Genomic DNA, 20,445 nt, shown 5'->3' on the forward strand with positions numbered 1-20,445 from the left:
TTTGTGAAGTGCAATGTAAAGATGAGGAAAATAACCTGCTCATTAAATCAAACAATCTCTTAAGTAAGATACCCTGCTGGGTTTAGTTGGAGTTGATCTAATTTTCTTCACAGTGTTTGGTATAGGGTTATGTTTTGGATTTGTGCTGAAAAGAGTTTATAATATAGAGATGTTTTTGATATTGCTGAGCAGGATTTACACAGGGCCTTTTTGCACTGTCATGTTGGCAAGGAGGTTGGGATTGAATGGGAAGTTGAGAGGAGACTCAGATGAGAGGAGACTCCAAGTGACCCAAGGAGTATTCCAAATCATATGACATCATGCTCAGTTATATAAAATAGGGGGAAGGAGGATGAAGGAGTGGGTGTTTGGAGTTAGGGCATTTGTCTTTCCAAGTCACCATTATGCATGGTGGGTCCCATTCTCTTGGAGGTGGCTGAGCACCTGTCTACCTAGGAAGAAATGAAAAGATTACTTGGTTTGGTTTGCTTTGCTGGTGTACATGGCTTTTGCTTTTCTTGTAATACTGTCTTTATCTCAACCCATGAGTTTTCTAGCTCTTGCTCTTTCAGCTCTCTCCCTGATTCTGTTGATGCAGGACTGAGCAAGCAGCTGCAAGGTACTTGATTTCTGGCTGGGGTTAAACCCTGACAGCTGCACAGATATTTCTCTTAAATTTTGAGGGAACACTTTTAAGACTGACAAGCAGCAGCCATACTATATCTAACATCAGGATTTTTCCCATGCTGATGTGACAAACAAAATTACAGGAAAAAAAATTTATAATATTGTCCATCCATAGATCTCAGGATGCTTTGCATCCTGAAAAATTCTGTCACAGTGGGGAAACTAAGGTACAGCAGGGATTCAATGCCAAAATCACACCCAGGGCAGGAGCAGGACTGCAAGCAGCCTCTAAAAGGGAATGAAAGTGGAATCTGACTGACGGGACAATTTGATATTACACACCTTATGTTGTTCTTGCATCTTTGCAAAGAAGAAGAAATAAGCACACATAGAATGAAAAATACTTCTGGATTTTGAAACATTTCACTTTCCATATTGTATAAAGAAGGAAATGTCCACGGCTTCAACAACGATGTCCTCAAAGTTAGAGATATGAATGCCAGATTGACACAAAATAATTGAATCCAGATAACACAAGCACAAATCCAAAGAAACAGACTTCTGTTCAGGATTATAAACTTTTTTCTGAGGCTCACAGCTGTAGTAACAGTTTGTCAAGGATTAAACAGACTAACCAAAAAGTTAACACAGAAGCCACAGTAGAGCCATTATTCAACATTGTCAGGCACTGCAGCACACCTATAAGTACAACTTTGTTAAAGCTTTCAGTTTAAGGTTTCATGGACAGGCAAACAAAAGTATTGCCAGTGCTTGTTAGGCCAAAGGACCCAAACCAATAATCTCCCCAGCAGTAGTTCCATGCATACATCACAAGGGGAATACTGGAAAGAAACCTAACAAATTTAGTATAGTATTGTCTCAATAAGTCTTGTCTCTCTTCTCTGTGGAGAGCAGCATTGATGGATGGGTAGAAATAACCAGATTCAGTAAGTCCGTTGCTATAGCGGAGGCTCATGAGTCACTGGTTCCCTGGAGGTTCCTTGAAATTTTACAGGGACAGTTTATCACTTTAGGATAGGAGAGACCAGATGGTATAATAGCACATTTCCAGCAGTGCTCTAATCACTGTGCAAAATACTTGTTTCAAAACAGAAGTACCATGAAGATGCTGGGAGTACATATTCTACTGGTAGCAGAGTCAAAACATCAGCATCTTGTTTTTTCTTGCCTGTTCTTCCCTCATCATTTTTTTATTTAGAGTTTTTACAGTTATATTTACAGATAATTGCTATCTTCCTGAGAAATCATAACTTCTATAGTCTTTTTTTTTCCCCCATATCTTTTGTCTCACATTAAACAGGCCCTACCTACACTAGACTGCCTGCCTGCTTAAAACTCAACACACATAAAGGACTTTGGAATAGGACCAAAATTCAAAGCATCTTGTGGGATTAATCCTCTGTTGTATAATATCAAAACTTTTTTGCTATACATTGAAATCCTGTGCCATCTAGGTCAGAAATACTTTTTATGTTCTGGTTGCCTGCTTAACACCACCATCAGAGTACAGCTGTGAGGATTGAAATTCCTGTTTTACAGAGTGAAGATCCAGTTATCGGGGCAAGGGAACAGGGCAGATGAGTTGTTCTAATATGAGTGCACCATCTCCAAGTTCTTGCAGATAGTGTTTGACAGTGCTTAAAAGACTGTACACTACTCAAAACCTGGAAGTTAGAAATGGATTTTCCTATAAAATCTTACTCATGAATGAGTACATTTTGACTCAATGTTGTCTGACTTAAGCAGATAGACTGGATTTAATGACGTGACTGTTGTTGGACAAGAGGGAACAAAGAATTATGATAAAAAATAAATTAAAAAGAAAGCAAAGTCTAGGGCCACTTTGTAGGCACACATACAGTTCATTAGTTTGAGTAGACACAAATATCACACAAATCCAGGGAAGATGGACTTTCTTAAAGTTGGGCTATCCTGAGCTACATGTTCAACACGGTCCCCATGCTCCTCAGGGAAATACTTACATCCAATTGTGACTGAGCAAATGACTGCACATGGTATAATTTCTTCATCATCTTTCTTAGAATTTAAAAATATCCAAGATATTAAATTAAATTCCTTGCAACAAATGGGGTTAAAATATTCTTGTTAAGAATGCCAACATAAGGAAAAGGTAAAGCAAAAGATCTCTTTGCAATATTTAGACATAGTTATTGGTGTGGTGTTGTTGTGTCACATATTTGTTTTTTGGCAGGCCACACATTCATTCATTACAGTAATTTTTAACACAAAAAACCCAATTGGAATACGGTAGGAGGCTGTCCACTGCTTCTGAGCTCCTTTAAAACCAAAAAAATCCATTTAAAGAAGTCTGAAATAAATCTTTTGAAAAGAATTTGACCAGAAGAATTCAGACTTAACACCTTTCTTTCAAATTCAGCTATTTGTAAAAATAGAAACGTATAGCAGAAGACAGCCTTGCTCATGCTAAAAAAGCTCTGAAAACAAATTTCCATCTGAAATTTTCCTAGGTTTCTGCCAGTTTGTGCCTGGGTTCTCCAGCTAGCTCACAGTGCCCTTCCTTAGAGTTTGCGTCTGAAGAATTCGAAAATTTATCTCCAGGAAGAGACACAGACTGCTGTGTAGGTGGCTGTCCTGCTTGCTTTTGGGTAGAATGCTGACTTTAGAGGTTTGCAAATAGAATGAGGAAAAAAATCAAGTTTGAAATCATAGAAATTTTTGGAAATGTCAAAATATTTTGACCAATGAGTTTAAATTTTCCAACCCATTTCTTCTAGGAAGTTACTGATTTCCTTTCAGTTCACATTAGTGGGAGAAGTCAAAATTTAAATGAGTGTATAGGATAAAAATTTTTCCTCTAACCATCTGTTAATATAGCACTATAACAAAGATGTTTAAAACCTTCCGATAATGTGGACATAAAGGGTTATCTCAAACAATACCGGAGAAAAAGCAGGGAATGAGACAAGAAATACATCAAAATATAGGGAATAAATATACTTTGAATACTATCCTACTTGCTGTTCATCCTCTGAAAATTCAGTAGGCAGAAACCCAGAAAGATACCTGCCTCATGACTCCTTCTAATATGCATTTCTATGGATACATGTGTCATGGAAAAACTTGTCTTATATTTCATAGATGCATGTATATATATATTTATGCATGTTATCAGAAAATAAGCTTTGTTTAAATTCAATTTTTCTTAGAGCAGCACAGTATGGATTGATAGCTTAGTGTGTTATGCAAGTGGAAAGGTTTCATTTGGAATATATGTAAGCAGGTTTTTAATAATTCTGATGAAATAAATCCCAGATGCATCAGTACAATATTTCTGATACTGTTTTGGCTTTCTTAATAAAAGGACTAAGTCTGCTATGACTGTTTATAGGTCAACCAAACACACACACACTTAAAACACCCACATAATAAAGAGAGAAATAGGCTGTGGTGGACATCATGGTCTACAGACATAAAGGTCTGATAGTTTTTTATCAACAATAATATAAAATGGTACAGATGAAAATGCAAATTTATGCAGGAAGTTTTACACCTGAAAGTCCACATCTTTAATTTGAAATGCTATTAAAAAGTTGTATAAAAATAATTTCACAAAATAAGCACAGGAATCAGGAAATGTAGAACTAGGATTATGAGATCTTAGCTCTGTTGTCAAGTCTGCACATATCTACTATGTACTGTTGGCATCTCTGCTATTAAACAGTTTGACAAATGTCAACAATTACCTTCCTGGTGAGTCACCATTCTCATCAAACAAGATCATGTCCCCAGAGACCCCAGTAAAGTTAGTCTTCATGAGGGATTCCAGGAGTTTCCGACCATCTATGGGCTTCATGGCATCACAGAGGCCCACATAACCTGGGCACAACGACAGCTGCATGTTGTGGAGCCCATAGGCCATGGAGTATATTGCATTGATTACAAAGCCCATCTTGGAGTCCTGAACGTGCTGTGTCCTCAGAGTCATCTGGCCTGTCAGGGAACAAGCAGAGGGTTTAAGTGAATAGGGCTGGGCTACAGTCAGATCTTCAGACATCTGCTGGTGGCTTAGTTATTAACAGTGGAAAAAGTATTTTATGCATCTTAAACAGCTCATAAAAGTTGTTTTATTGATACACACACTGATCACGTTAGAATAAAAATGAAGAAATGAAAGTGGACGCTCTCTTTAAATATTGTACTATCCAGATGATGTCTTTCTCTCTGTAGCTCATCAGCTCACCTCACTTACGTTGGTTTTAGAGTGATGCTCTTTGATGTGCATTTTTAAAGCGTGCACCATGGACATTATAATATTATGTTTTAGGGAACCCAGAAACTTCTCTCAACCTGCAGAAATCTCTTCAAACCTTCAGAAATATTAGTTGAAGTGTAAATGCTAATAAGAGGTTATTCTCTGGAAACCTTATAAATAATTTTTGCTTCTGTAAAATGAGTGAACTCTGTTGCCTGGAGAAGTTGTCAATGCCCCATCAGTGTCAGTGTTCAAGGCCAGGTTTGGGGGGGGGGGGTGGTTCTGAGCAACCTTGTTTAGTAGAAGGTGTCCCTGCTCATGGCAGAGGAATTGGAGCCACATTCTCTTTAAGGTCTCTTCCAATCCAAGCCATTCTGTAATTCTATGAAAACCCTTTTGTTTCAGAGACATGGAACTAATCCTGTGCAAGCAGAATGATCTAGACACCCCTTTACTGTACCAAAATTTCCCCCCAATAACTCTTCTACATCTCTTGCTCCTCTCTATGAAGTGAGGATAACAATGAAATACAGGCAAATACATTAAAATGTCTGTGAAGGGTTTGACAGTGTCGGTTGGGCAATGACTCTCTTTAGCCAGAATTGGTGAATCCTAATTTTTTTTTGCTTTTAAAACATGATGATTGTATTTCTAGTCTCTATTTATGCTTCTGTGAAATGCACAGAAAAAGAATTCATTCCGCAGCACCTTGAAGACCTTTATTTTTTGTAACACACTGTTATCACTAACACAGATTTCCTCTGTTGACAGCACCAGGCAAACCAAGGAAGGGTAGGTTGGAGTTTTTCTTCCCAGCTGCACTCTGATCACAAGATCTTTAATACTGGGGAAGTGAGAAGAGTCATAGATAAAACAAATGCTTCAATGATGCTGGATATTTATCCGACACCTAGAAAGATTTGTCTCTGGAGGCAGGACAAACAAAGAGCTCTGTTAGAACATTTGCTCTCCTTTTATCAACCAAACAGCAGCCCTAGGAGCTAGGGAGTCCTTTCCTTGTGTGGGCAGCCCAGAGCAAAAGGAATTCAAATAACCTGCCCACTCCATGAGAATCTGCCTGCCATGAAGGTATTGGTAAGCGGCAGGGATGGTGCTCACACCTGCCCGTCTGAGCTGCAGAGGCAGCACAGTCTGAGGAATATTTTATACCATAAGAAGATTGAGGCACAGACTTTTTTTTTTTTTTTTTTTTTTTTTTTTTTTTAAGAAATGAAGACTAACACATGACTCTCAGGGTGACACTCCTCTAGTTTTACAACATCCATCCAGAGGACAAGAACCCATTCTGATGTGTAGGCACCTTTAGTGGAAAAGGGTAAGAATCCCCAGCTGGTGATAACTTCTATCATAAAACAGGTATGAATACATGCAAGCACATCTTTTCAGTGGTGAACAAGAACATCACCCCACAGTTCTAATCACTAAAAATCTATCGCAGCACTGGAAATATCAGGAAGGGTAGTAAAACACATGGTTTGAACTGAAAAACGCTGTATAGAGGTCAGAAAGTGAATGAGAGAACAGAGAGAGATTCCTTTTTCTCCTCTGTTTTATGTGGAAGCTGGCAGCAGCATTTCCAATCAACCTCAGGAGCAGTGATTATTAACATCTTGGAAGGCTAAAAAACATGAGCCTGAAGTACATTAATGGTAAAAAATAAAAAAAAAACCTTTGAAAAAGCACAGAATGCTGCTCATTTGTTATGTTCTACCAAGGTATTGCTTTTTCCTAATTAAAAATAATAGGCATAAGAACTGCAACAGTGAAATACATGTAAAACGCATATTAATTGAAATTAAGTGGAAAATTGTACAAGTGTATTACTGTGCAATACATAAATGTTTTAACCAATTATTCATCCACAAAATTAGCAGCACACACACCATGCAGTTTATTATAGTAGCCATTAGAATGAATCAGATTTGCTTTGGTAATAGTATTTATCATAAAACAGTATTTCAGCTGCTTTATTGCATATGATTGCTTAAAAATCTAATAACTTACTTCTTAATTCTTACTCTCCACTGGGCTTTGTGCTTCAATTTTATGAAATTATTATTCTGATTTCCTTTAAACACTGAATCTCATTCCATTCACCTGATGATTTATAATGAGGCTGCTTAGCTCTTCCTAGAAGCTGCTGGCTATTGTCAGTGGAGTTGTGAGGGATTTACCTGTTGTGAGAATTTTAATATACTTCCTGCAGCTGGAGAATATGTTCACCTGGGATATTAATTGCCTTTCTTGCCTATGTAGGGGCAAATCCAACCTGCCAAGGTCAGTTTATAGTACCATAAGATTCTATATTTAAGGGAAAATCACATAAACTAAGATAAAAGAATGCTTTTTCTCTTTAGTGTATTTTAAGAAAGCCTTAAAAATACCAGTGTTAAAAAAAAACTCCAATAAAATCTAAGGCTGAAAGATATTTTCAACCCATTTCACAAAGTGTTTTGCCATGTCAGACTTGAAGCATATAAGCAACCCTTACTTACCTCAGTAACCCTAACAGTGGTTTTAAGGGAAAGCTGAATACACAAGCCAAAAGGTAGTTTCTCACTCAACAAAAACAAAATAAAAATGCTTTAAATCTATCTCTGCAACAATTATAATTTAGGTAGCCTTAAACACATTGCTCACTTAAGAGTTATTGCATATTGTCCTTGCTGGAACTCTAGCACATTTTTACCTATATCACTCATCCATGAGTGCTGTCTTCAGTCAAGAACTTTTCCTGGCACAAAGTGATCATGACATGGAAAGGTGGCATGGATGAATTTAATGGGAGTGGCACTGTTTGGAATGTATCAACCTATTTATGAATCTATGCTGAAGTTTTCAAAAGGGCCCACATAGTGATAGGACAAAGGGGAATGGCTTTAAATGGAAAGAGGTCAGGTTTAGAGGAAGAAATTGAAGGCTGTAAGAAACTGGAACAAGTTGCCCAGAAAAGCTGTGAATGCTCCATCCCTGGAAGTGTTCAAGCCAGGTTGGATGGGGCTTTGATCAAGTGGAAAATGTCCCTGCCCATGGGAAGGGGAATAAAACTACTTGATTTTTATAGTCTTTTCCTTTCCAATCCAAACCATTCTATTCTATGATTCTGTTGTATGTTTAACTGTAAGGAGATGGCCCAGCACTAAACTACCCATCCAAATTTGTTATTTTCTGTTGTCAAGTCTCCAAAGAACAGAAATATGTAGATGATGGAAAAGAAACATGTTCTTTCACCAAGAAAGTGACTCCAACTAGCAACGGTTCATTTCTTGGATCTATTTAGAAACAATTAGTGTACTTATAGGCAGTGATCCAAGAAAGCTCTTACGGATGCTGTTAGTCCCTGTGCATGGTGAGCCAGCTCTGGACTGCTTCCTATGCTCCAGAGCTCAGCAACTCCCAGAACTGGTGGTCCTGGCTACAGGTGAGACTAATAAAATAGTTTTTCCGAGACTGACTCCCTCCTTTAAATATGGAAAACCAAACCAAACCCATATCTTCACAGCAAATTCTGGAATTTGTCTATTGTTTCTAGTACTGAGCATGAAAATAAGCATTCTTCAATAGACTTCATTATTTTACAGATATTTGAGTGAAAACTTGTCATTCCTCTTTTTTTTTTCCGGGTGTTTACCCTCAAGGAAGAAGAAATACAATTTTTTCTGCTTACCAACCTGTGAGACTACAAAGCCTCATCAGGCAGCAAAGTTAAAGAGTGCTAAATTACCATGGTTCAATATGCTTTTTCTGCTTTCCAACTTTTCCAAAGATGATAATACTTTGCATTTTAAATAATGAATAAAGGGTAAAAGGAAGAGTGAAAATAGTTTACATTCTGGGCAATCCCTCTACCCCGTTATTTCATTCCCTGAGGAGAAAAAGGAGAACAAAATATGAGAAACAATATGGGAGAATATTTTTTTCAAAGTGCAGAGCAGTTTGTTTGCTGAAATGAAGGGAAATTGTTAGTGTTTCTTTACTATTATTATTATTATTATTATTATTATTATTATTATTATTATTATTAAAATTCTCAGTGATCAAAAAGCTGTTTATGGAAAAGTCATAAGAGATATTAACATGGAAACCACAGGCATATCCTGCAGCCTTCAATTATTTCATAATGTTTCCTATGATTATATCACAATTTAGTTTCTATACAATTTCCATAAATATGCCATTAAAAACATCAGTGTTTCTTTGTGCTCAGTTTTGTTTTGAGGGACAAGAGGCTGACAGAAATGAGTTCTAGTTTTGCTGGCAAATATTTCTCACATTCACATCCTGCTCACTGTACGTGAACTCCATCAACCAATGTGTTTTCCTGTATTTTCTTTCTTTTGCCTTAGTGAATGTCTTAAAAAAAAAAATCAGGACAAGAGGGTAATCTTTCCAACGAAATTGTGGTAGTGTCTATCTTCTGCAGGATATAGTGTGTGGCTTCTTAACTCTGTCAGTAGGTCCATGTTGTCCCTGTTGTGCTCCTTGGGAACACGTGTAACTTTCCACCAAGTCAGTCATCCCAGAAACATGCATGTCTCTCCAATGAAGAAACGTGTGGTATCTTATGAAACTGAGGAAAAGTTGTACATAAGAACCATATTGTTCATATCTAATTAACTTGTCATTATTTAAAGATATAGGAAAGTCTGATTTCGGAACCTTTTCCAAAGTCCATTGTCAGAGCTTCTATCAAAGCAATATGAAATGATAAAATAACTGTCAATTCTGTGTTATTTGTAAGGTTCTGGGTGTATTTTCTGCTAAAAATCAGTTGCAGTGGTTTGTTTATTTATTTATTTGTTTTCCTATTTTAATTTATTTCAGGCTTGTGGGCTGAAGAAAAGAGGTATTTTTTGCTCTATGGGAAATTTCATATATTTCAGTTCAAATATCCTTTTTCTCTAGGAAGTGTCATTTTGGTGGTGAGGCAAAACACATAGCATAAAACTGAAACAATGTGAAGGTAAATGAAAAGCCTGAAACAAAGCTTTTCAGTATTACTGACATAAGAAAACAAAAATGATGCATTTCAATGCTGCTATGGAACACTTTTGAAATTTGAAAGGAATTCCATTGAAATTTCCTCACCCAATGCTTTTGACAAGTTTTATCTTTCACTCTTCTTAACTGAAGGCCAGTATCAGCACTGTTCTATTTTACATGTTGAGTAGCACCAAAATGTGGAGAATGACTGAGAGACCAAATTCAATGTACTGAAATCCAGAGATGACTTCCAAACGGTTACTTCAGAGTACTTAGTTGACTTTGGTGATTTACATCTATTAAACCCTGCACAGCCATGGCATTCCCAGAGCACTCAGAAATCTGATGAGAGCTGAACCTTTATCCCTGGGTGCCCACAAAACAGTGGCAGTCTGACTTCTCTAGTCAAGTTCAGTATAAAGAGCAAAAAGGGTAACAGCAACAGGTAGTCCTAGGAGAAGGTAAGGAAATAGATACATGTTTCTCCATATAATTCTCTTAGCAGTACTATTAAAATTATAATTCTCTTAAAACTATTATAATTCTCTTAAAAATACTATTCTTCTTTCTCCAAATAATTCAGTTTCTTTGGTCACAAATTGTAACAAAGCTCAACCTCTACAGGGGCAAAAGGACATTAAATGGTGGCATAAAACTCTCTGTACTTGCAAATATGCTTATATGAAGTATTTTAATCTGTATAGGAAGTTGAGCATCTGAGAGGAAAGAATGGCAGGAGCTACTCCAGTTGAAACATCCAATATGAAATGTATAGAATCTGAATAGATTTAATCATAATTTAATTTTTATGGCTAGAAAGACTAGGTGCACATAATTTCCAAGGCTCAGAAAGGCAGTTGGAAAAGGAATTGTAATATAAAGAAGAAAGTCACGTTAGGCGTATCATCACAGACATTTATTATATTGAAGGAAGAAGTCATGGAACATAAATGGAAGGAAAAACAAATGTAATTTTGTAGTCAGATTTTCGAGGAGTTTGATGAATTCTATAACAAATATTCAAGCTATTAAAACGTTTGAGATTTACAGATATGTTAAATTCAGGATCAATTTATATCAAAAAGGCTTTCAAAAATATAAACCAGAGCATATAGCAGTTTCTAGTGTCACACTGCTTCTTTCTCTTATTCAAAAAAATAGTAACATGTCTGTGTGGGCTCCTGGCTCAGATTATATCAGGCTGCTAGAAAATTCAGATCTGGATTTATACCTTACAGCTGATTTGCCTTTGGAAATTTCTGGATCTGACCCAGCATCACTGTAAAAGTAGTAATAACAGTGTTTGAGCTCCAGGTCTGAAATGTGAGGCATAAAAATGAAGGCTGGACCATAATTCAGCTTGCCAGTGCCTAAGCATGAGTATCAAGCTGAATGACACACAGGATTTATTCAGAAGAATAAAAGGCTTTCTAATTCACTGTTTAAAAAACAGAAATGAATTTTAACTAAATTTGTTCTGCTTTTATTTGCAATCTAAAAATAAAAGTATAGGAATGCAAACTTTGAGGAATAGGATGTTTAAATGTGACACATTCCTTGAAATATGGAAAATACTTTTCCGTTCTGAGAGCACTTATGTTTTGTTGGCTGAGTTCTGACTAAACCAATTTTGGCATTAGAACTTACATTTAGTCACCAGATTTGCATGTTGCAGTGCAAAAGACTAGACAATCATGTTTTATGCCTTCTTTCTCTCTGGAAACTCAAAAGGCCTATTTGTTAAACCAAATTTCTGTTCATCTGAAACCTATATGTGTGTCCTTTTGTACTCATTAAAAATAGATGGAACTGGATGAGATTCAGCAAACAGGTAGGTATTTTTTGAATTTTCATTTTATGTGCACATTAAGCTGCAAAACTTTTTTTTTTGTACTTACCCCAAATTTCCCTAATCTCCCTTTCTGCAAATAAACTCATTCATTCTTAATCCTCTTCTAAATTGCTTGGAGATATATTGGTCATCCTCCTTTTATGAGAAATTTTACACCCTCGGAAAAAGCGCTTTTATCTCAGAGAAGCCACATGGTTAAACCATGGATGGAATTTGGGATTTTTGCATCTTTTTTGCATTCAGAATGTCACTGCAAGTTTCCTTTTCCTGGGAGCTGTAACCAGGACACCTGTACATCACTGTGTGTTCTTCTTCTCTATAAACCCTGTCACTGGGCCCTTGCTCCCAGCCATGTCAGGCGTAAGCTGCTTTCCTCACTTTCAGTGCCCTCTTTGTCTTGTTTGAGGCTGACCTTTGCCTGTGATGACCCAGCCCCATAATTTCTCTTTTGTTTTCTACTTCCCTGCTTTGAACCACAGTATTTAATGTCAGGACCCTGCTGAAAGTACCTAGACAAGTGACCTATCACCTCCCTCCAGATTCTTGTTCCCACTGTTCCTTTACATGAAACTGCTCTTTTTTTCTTAAGTCTGTAGTCTCTGCCAGTCAAAGTAAGATACTGCTTCAGCAGCCTCAGTCTCTATTTATTTACTCTTTATTGTCTATGACTTAGGTCACTGATACTTGGGATGTGTATTCTGGTATTGCTCTGTGTTTGAGTATCACCATAAATAATGCTGTTCCATCCATGCCTCTAGCTTTTGCGCAGCATGGGAAAAAATAATATCACTTAACAGTGCAGGCAAAATAAATAATTTAACAGACTGGTAAATGTAATAAATATACTTCTGCTCCTGGTGACTTTGAGGACTAGCCTTTTTCCAGTACTGTCCTTTGAGCCAGAGCTTCAGCACATAATTAACGTGTTGGGTTCTGTTTCTGCTCGGTGTTAAGATGTACTATTTAAAACACCCTCAGTACAATGAAAAGGTACTAGGAATTAAAGGTTTGGTGGGAGCTATGTCTGAAAGAAAGCAATCACATAACTGTCTAGTCTTCAAAGATCTAAAGACAATCAGTATCAAAGGATTAGATTAGCCTTTTGAGACCTGAAGCTGGTCATTGACTGGAGTTACTCATCTGGATCAGTTTGCACACGTGTTTATGAATATCTTTGAATTATGGTCTTAGATATTAAAAAAATCTCTGACTGGTTCTAGAGGTGAAACCAGCCCCAAATCTTGTAAAATCCTTAGTGTTTGGAGGCCATTAAATGCCTCCTTTTACACATGCATTTTAAATTCTTTGTTCTGACTCTTGTTCTTCAGAGGTAGCTTGCAGCAGCAGCTCTCCTGTGGCATGGAGCTGATTACACTGAAAATCAAGTCAGATAAGTCTGTGAACTTCTCACTTTCTGTAGTGCTCCAGCTGGGCAGAAAATCAATGTTCTTAGCAACTACAGCAGTGACACCCATTTGGATTAAGCAAGTATGTTCTAATCTGCAAATGAAAAATGCGCTGGATGCTGAAATTTTCATCTCAGTGTGACCTAAGTGTATGTGAAGGGATGGAAACTTTTCAGTGCTTAATAGAAACGATTTGAGAAAAAAAGTTCATTTTTTTTTGGTTCTCTTTGTTTGGCTGATTTCATAATTTTATGAAAAATATCTTGCTAAATCATGTATTCTTTAATAATAATATCTGCCCTGAAGCTGTGTATGACTAGTTTGTGTTAAAAAGTGAGAAAAATTCTCACAAGTCACTGGAGATGAATACAATGATTTATGGCTTCATGTATTTTCTGTCCCAGAGATAAACGTAACCTAATATTCTACTAGGCAGGATTCATCAAAGCAAATTCAGAGATCTTAACAGCTAAATTTGTAGTTGGTGCATAGGTGAAGTCAGTTGTTACTTAAATTTCAGCCACATCTTCCTGTGTTTATTTTCTTATTGGATAAACTCGATTATACTGTTAAACATTGTTTATGCTTTTGTGACAGCACAACTAGATTACAAAGAAAAATTAATTTTGTATCCCACTAATATAATTGTTATTGCCTTTTATATAGACACATTCATTTAATAATGACCTTGTCTATTAATATCAGCTCTATGTTTATCTTTTTATCTTTATTCCAAGAAGTAAAGAATTGCTTGACTTTTGTTGTATAAAATAGGTTTTGATTTCTCTCCAGCATTTCTTATTTAACCTAATCTTATTAATTGTAATCCTAAGAAGCACCTGTAGATTTTTTTTTTTTATTTTAGTGTGTTGGGGTTTTTAATTTTTTTTTTTTTTTTGCAGCTTCTGGAGAAGACCACGTATTTAGTTAGATAAACCAAAGGACATAGTCCTGTTTTCTTACCAGGTGAAATCAGAACCAATACTAGTTCCTCATCATGCAGAAACTCTTAAGACAATCTGTGAAATTATTGTAACCACTGAGGGCAAGTATCATCTTCAAAATGGTGAAGTCTGAACTGAGCGAATTTAGGACTCACAGTTTTGAGTGTTTGAAATAAACAAATAGTAATATAGGAATTGAAAATACATAATTTTCAAATTTGCATGGGTGATAGGAAATGAGGCAGAAACAACAACTACCATGACAATTACAAATATTCATGGTAAATTTGATCTTAAAGTCACAGCATCAAAATCTCTCACTCTTGCAAATCTCAGTGAATATATTTATGTCTTTCTTGCTGGTTAATTCACAGAGTTAAGTAACTTTAAGTTTCTTCAGTTTATCATAAGTTCTTGCCAAGATTTGGAACTATTATGAGAAAAACAGCATAGGTGTCTTAGCACTTATGGCACAAAAAATGTCAATAAGTATCTCTGCATGTCATCCTTCAGGCCAAACTTTGAATTTCCTTTATATGAATTTTGTTAGATGGTCTAGATAAAAATCAAAACTATAAACCCAAGTAATATGATGACTAACATCATCCTATGTGAAAACCCTGACTAAATGGACAGTTTCAGCTGACTGCTGAGCATAAGGTTGTTAACCTGGGAATTCCACAATTGAATTAACATTTTTTTGCCATACAGCAACAAGAAAGAATTCAAGCTTTTATAATCTGGTTTTCATTCTTTTACTGTACGTACCATGGTCCAGCACTGAATATTACAATAAAACTGAAAAAGAGGAAATTAGAGCAATCTATTTGGAAAAAAACCTCCTTTTTCTCTATTCATGATTTGCAAATCAGAAGATTTGGATTTTTGCACCTGTTTTTATGTCTTTGACCTTCCAGGTTTTAGCAACCAATTTGAGCTGTGGTTCTTTGTGAGAAAGCTTCCAGCCATGAGTGCTGTCCAAGCCAAACTATTCAAGTTTCATGATTAAGTTGTCTTATATCCATGACTGGGTGAATTCGTGTATAAAATAATATCTCCCGGCACTCCCATGATAATTTTTCTGTGGTGGTGAATTTTATTTCAGGTGCTATAAAAGACTCTCTAGGCATTTACATTTTATAGTTCTCAATCTTTTCACATAAAACATAAATTAGATTCTCACATTATTGGTAAAAGGTAAGTTAAAAAAGAAACAAACAAAATTCAAATTGAAATGTTTTCTACATGGGACACTGATGGAAACCAGGTCTTTATTAGCCTGCATCCAGCTATGCCCACTGCATTGACTTCTCAGGAAACTGGTCTACATTATCATGGGGAAATCAATGAAGTTTGCTGCTCAATATGCAGTATCTGTCAATAGTGCAAATAAAACCTGTCTCAGACTGTGTTGGAAAGGTAACAGAACAAAAATAATGGGGAAAAGTCAGTTGAATGTGACAGGTGTACAGCGAGATTTTGGGATTCCTAGACTCAATTTCCATCTCACTCACAAACTTCCTCTGCGACCTTGTCCAAATCAAAAGGAATCTTTGAGATCATTAAGTGAGATTTAGGTAAAGGTTTGTGTTGTATAAATCCAAGACTCTGATCCTTTAAGGCATTTCTTGGTCTCATGGGTGTGTGGAGGATATTGACATTTTTAGGAGGGAAGAACCCAAGGGGTTTAGAGCTGTGGGTTGGACTAATGCCCAGCACAGCACCACCTTATCCCCAATGCTGCCAGAAAACCCATCGTATTAGTGACATCTCAAGGGTCAGAAATTGTTCAAATTTACCCAGAGAGTTGCAGAGATTGAGAAGGGGCTTGTGAAACAGTCCTTCTAGCCTTAAAGGGAGGACTCTGAACAAAGGACTCCTTCCAGGTAGTCTGGGGTCACTTGCTGAGGCACTGAGTCGTTGGTTCCTGATGTGCCTCTTGTTGTTTGACTGGTGCCACAGGTCCCCATGCCCTTTGGAATGCAAGACATGGGTGCCAGTTCACAACCTAGACAACATTAATACTACTTGGCATCTCATGAAATAAAGAACAATTAGCATAAATAATAAATAATTAAAAAAACCCAACAAAACCCCAGAAAAAATGTACCACATCTATCTGTAGTGCAGAAATGAAAAAATGTCATGGAATTTTTTGCTAAAATTAGTAAAATTGAATAAAAATAATCAGATCAAAGTGGCATATTCTGAAATTACCCATGGCTGAAAGAAAACCTAATGACATCTTTCAAACCATGTAGTGTTTTATATGAAGTCCATAAATAATCATCACTGCCATATGCACTTCAGATAACTTTTAGAATGTTAGCTCTCTCATTGCTTTGGTGAGCCAAAGCAATATGATTAGCCCTTTTTCTGAAAAGGCACATTTAATTTTTTTGTTGCAGCATTTTTGAAAGTGTTTGCATGCCTATGGAGGTGGAGTGGCAATAAGTTTTTCGAATACAGAGAGCAGTTAGGTACTGAAGCTCTCTCTTTTTCTTTAGAAATCTGAACACTTTTCAAATTGTGCTTTTCATAATTATGAAAACAGCAGGCATTGCAATTACAGCTTCTTTTCCTTCCAGTCCAAGTCACTATTTCACCAGACCATGCTGCATCAGACCAGACCTTCATTCACATTGTTTCACACAGCAGAAGTAATAAATTCACTTACTTGTGCAAGTCTTGTTGTATTTAGGGTTCTCTTGAGGAAACCCTTCCAACCGGCACTGGAACCTGTGCTGCCAAAATTCCTGAAACCATGGGTTCCGATGATTGGTTTCTGGCCGAAGCTGTAGGTAGTAATCATCAAACCATTTCACGTCTGGAGACTGCAGCTTGATTGTTATCCCACCAACAGCTTCATTCTGGTACCCTTCTGTCACATCATACCTGTCTGCCCAGCCGTCACTGCAGGGGTAAAGGAAAGGGACACAGCATTGACCATTCAAAGGAATAGAAAAAGAGCTTCCTTATCTCTGAAAGTCAGAGCCTGAGAGCATGCACACTAGCAGTTGTGGTTCTGAGTAGAGTCTTGTAAAGCACCTGTCATTCTTCTGGAGGTAGAATTCACTGTTTTACTTACATTTGCTTGATATCAGTACCTTCTAGTTAAGTGATCTATTCCTCATCCTCCACATCGGGTAATTGAAACAATGTAAAAAATCACAGATCCTGAAATCTGCTGTATATTAAATGCATCTCTCCATCAATCAACTTCATTGAGCTGTGTGGAGAAAACCTTGGATTCAGTGTTTCCCTGGCACTGGGTTGATACTACTCTTACCTGAGAGGATGTGACTTGGAGGACAGGACCTCTCACTGTGCAAAGGGCAGGTCTGTGCTGCAGACCATGTTCATACTTCTTGATGAAGCATGGGACAAAGAGCCAGCAGCAAGCCTTGAATAGGCTGGCACTGCTCAAGCAGATACACTGGCACAGTGACAACATGGCATTGTATCTGAAGCAACTAACCCTCTCTGCAGACATGGCTATTGAAGCAGGGCAGAGCATTATGCAGATCCAGGTGTTGCTCCTTTTCTTTGTTTCTTGGGGCTGGAGTTTTATGGAGTTGTGGGATACTGCACTGCACACAGAATTTTAAAACCCTTCTGTTAACCTTTCAGCTTGCAACACTCTAACCACAAGGAGACAGAAGCAACTGAAAACCCCATTCGAACAAAATGTCATGAACTTCTCAGGGTAATTTCCTTCTCCCCATTTTTGCAATGCATTTTCTTGGAAGTACTTGCATTTATGAAGTTTCATTCAACCCTAAAAATGTACATATCTCATTAGAGCATTTCAGATTTCTTCTGTTTAATTGTGATCATTATATTTCAGTTTTTCAAAAGGTCTTACAGTCAGAGACTTGGAGAAGAATGTCAGATAAGCATTTCCCCCCCCCTTTAAAAAGTCTTTTATATTGACTATAGAGTACCTTTAAATCCTAGAAGTAGAATAATTGAAGGATAAAAAATAAGCTCAACTTGTCTTACTTTAAAACTTCATGATTTTTTTAAAGCTAACCCTTCTGTAAGTTAGTCATGCTGCAAGTGATGTAGGTGACTTTTATGTTTGTGGATCTGTTGTTCTATTTTGATCGTTCACTGCCTGTCTTAAACTTTTCCTGTGTACAGCAGAACAGGCAGGAATCCTGCTGCAGACACCTGGTCCCCAGCACATTCCTTATGCTGTGCACTCAGCTGTCCTCACACAGAGCAAAAGCCCTCAGAGAGTGACTCCTTCACAAGACACTGTTTCATCAGAGCCTGGACTCTTGACTACATCTTCTTAGCACAGCTGCAATGTCAGTAAATAGCAGCATCACCAGGGGGAAAAAATATCCAGTGTCTGGAATCAAAATGAAGCAACTATTAAACATGCTTCAGATTTCAAATGCACTGATTTACTCAGAACAGAAGAGTAAAACATGCATCACAAAAGGAGAAAGATAAGCATTGCTGTTCAGCTTGAAGATACCACTTGGAAAATTTACCTTCCATCTCAGGGATTGACACTGATGTTTATATCCCTAACTGTGCTCAAGTTGCTCAGTAAGACATCCCCCACTTCCACCAGGAATATTTACTGGACAGAGTTAAAACCCATTATGGGTTGTTTTATGATAAAAACAAAACATATAAAGCCCCAGAAGGTGTTTTAAATTTATGACTGATTTAACCTTTCTTTAAAAGATTCATCTTGTTCTTTGGCAAGTTTTTAAGCTGTTTTATCCACCCTCAGGAAGCCTGACAAGTTTTTGAATGCAGGAAGGTTTGATAGGATTTGTAGTGTGGGATTTTTTTTTTTAACTGAGTAGAATTTCAAAGAATTAAAGCCATGCTGTCAGTATCCCAGCTTTATGAGTTGTCTCATAGAAAACCTAGAGAAAAAGCCTGTTTTCTTGTAATTAATTTCTTTGTCATTTTCAAAGGAGCAATTTTGCAGATCTAATCCAGCAGGGTGCTATAAAATTGACAGGATTAATTTATGATTAGCGATCCCATCTAAGATTTACAACAGAGATACCATTTTATACCTTTAAATTATTAAAAAAGATGGAAATGGTAACTTCATATTGAATAGCCCTCCTTCTTAACTTTTCTGCAGGAGAGAGCTTCTTAATTCAACAGAGCTACTTCTCATTCAAAGAAGTGTTTCAGCTTAACTTCTTGAGCAAAAAGGGTTTAGGAATATTATATAAAACCTACTCAAAGTGTGTATTGTACAGACAATGATGTAGAGATAAAGTCTCAGATGGACAATGTGGCAAAGCAAATGATAAACTACTACCCCAAAGCTGGTGAAAGTGGAGTAGATACACAGGAGAGAACGAATATTTTAAAAGTCTAGCTATTAGTTTCTGAGATGAAGGGTGAACCAAAAACTGTGATGATCTAGATCTAGGCTTGGTTGAATTAACTGAAGATTTATAGCCTAAAGAACCAAACACATTTTGCTGGTATTTGTCTTCAGGTACATCAAAAGCATCAGCAAAAAGATCACAAATTGTTTATCATATTGAGATAAGCTTTCAGGACTTAAACTGAAAAGAGAATGACTTATCTTAGACACCAGGAATGTTTCCTCACAGTGAAGAGAATGAGGAACTAGAATAGCTTGAAGTGAAGACTCTTAGGGGTGTTAGAGAGCAAGACAGACATCTGATATAAAAGTCCCTGCCCTGGTGAAGGGATGACAGCAGGCTACCTGACTTCTTAGCACCCACTATGCATTAGTAGTTGTTGAGATTTGACATAAGTCTGGGAATGATGATTTCGTAAAACCCAGCAGATTAGACAAAAAATTCAAAGAAAGTTAAAACAATAACTCTCCTTCAGAGCTTCCCCAGCTTCTTGTAATGTTTTACTTTATTTATTTTTTCATTATTGTATTTTTTCTTTCTCTATGGTTGCTATGGGAAGCAATAAGAAAGAGGAATTTATTTAGGCTAAATGATGTGTTAGGCTATACACACAGCTAACTCCAATGTTGCAGTCAGGAGTGTGCACTGGGTCAAAATTACTCTAAATGAAAATGAAACTGTTTTATTTCTCTTTTGTTGGGTTAAAGGAAGGTTTTTACATCTAATCCGCAAATAACACCATCTCGGTATAATTAAGATAATCCTTTGAGGTTTTAAGACAGAAAAGAAATTCTACTTTCACTAATTTAGTCATTTTGGTTGACAGTCTGAACTAAAAACAGGTCTGACAGTTTAAGGCCACTTGCTCAGTTTTGAATATCCATGACATCAATCTATAATTTTGGCCCTATATGTAAGACTTGTGACTCCCATAGTCTGAATGACCTTTGTCAAGGGATATTAAACTTCAAAACTAATGAGTCAA

The 20,445-nt window shown here is 36.9% G+C and overlaps 1 protein-coding gene across 5 annotated transcripts in view; it reads right to left on the minus strand.

Annotated features, from left to right (window-relative positions):
- Window positions 1-20,445, minus strand: part of GRM5 (glutamate metabotropic receptor 5) — a 246,533-nt gene that overhangs the window by 45,908 nt on the left and 180,180 nt on the right. For all 5 annotated transcript variants that reach the window (XM_066175665.1, XM_066175667.1, XM_066175666.1 and 2 more), the window contains 2 exons: window positions 16,766-17,001; window positions 4,374-4,620 (listed from right to left, as the gene is read on the minus strand). In XM_066175665.1, the coding sequence (XP_066031762.1) occupies window positions 4,374-4,620; window positions 16,766-17,001 (483 nt within the window). The remainder of the gene's footprint in view (window positions 1-4,373; window positions 4,621-16,765; window positions 17,002-20,445) is intronic.

The sequence above is a fragment of the Chamaea fasciata genome, unplaced genomic scaffold (assembly GCF_029207755.1).
Source record: "Chamaea fasciata isolate MVZ Bird 193981 ecotype frontalis unplaced genomic scaffold, bChaFas1.0.hap1 SCAF_2, whole genome shotgun sequence".
Taxonomy (NCBI): Eukaryota; Metazoa; Chordata; class Aves; order Passeriformes; family Sylviidae; genus Chamaea; species Chamaea fasciata.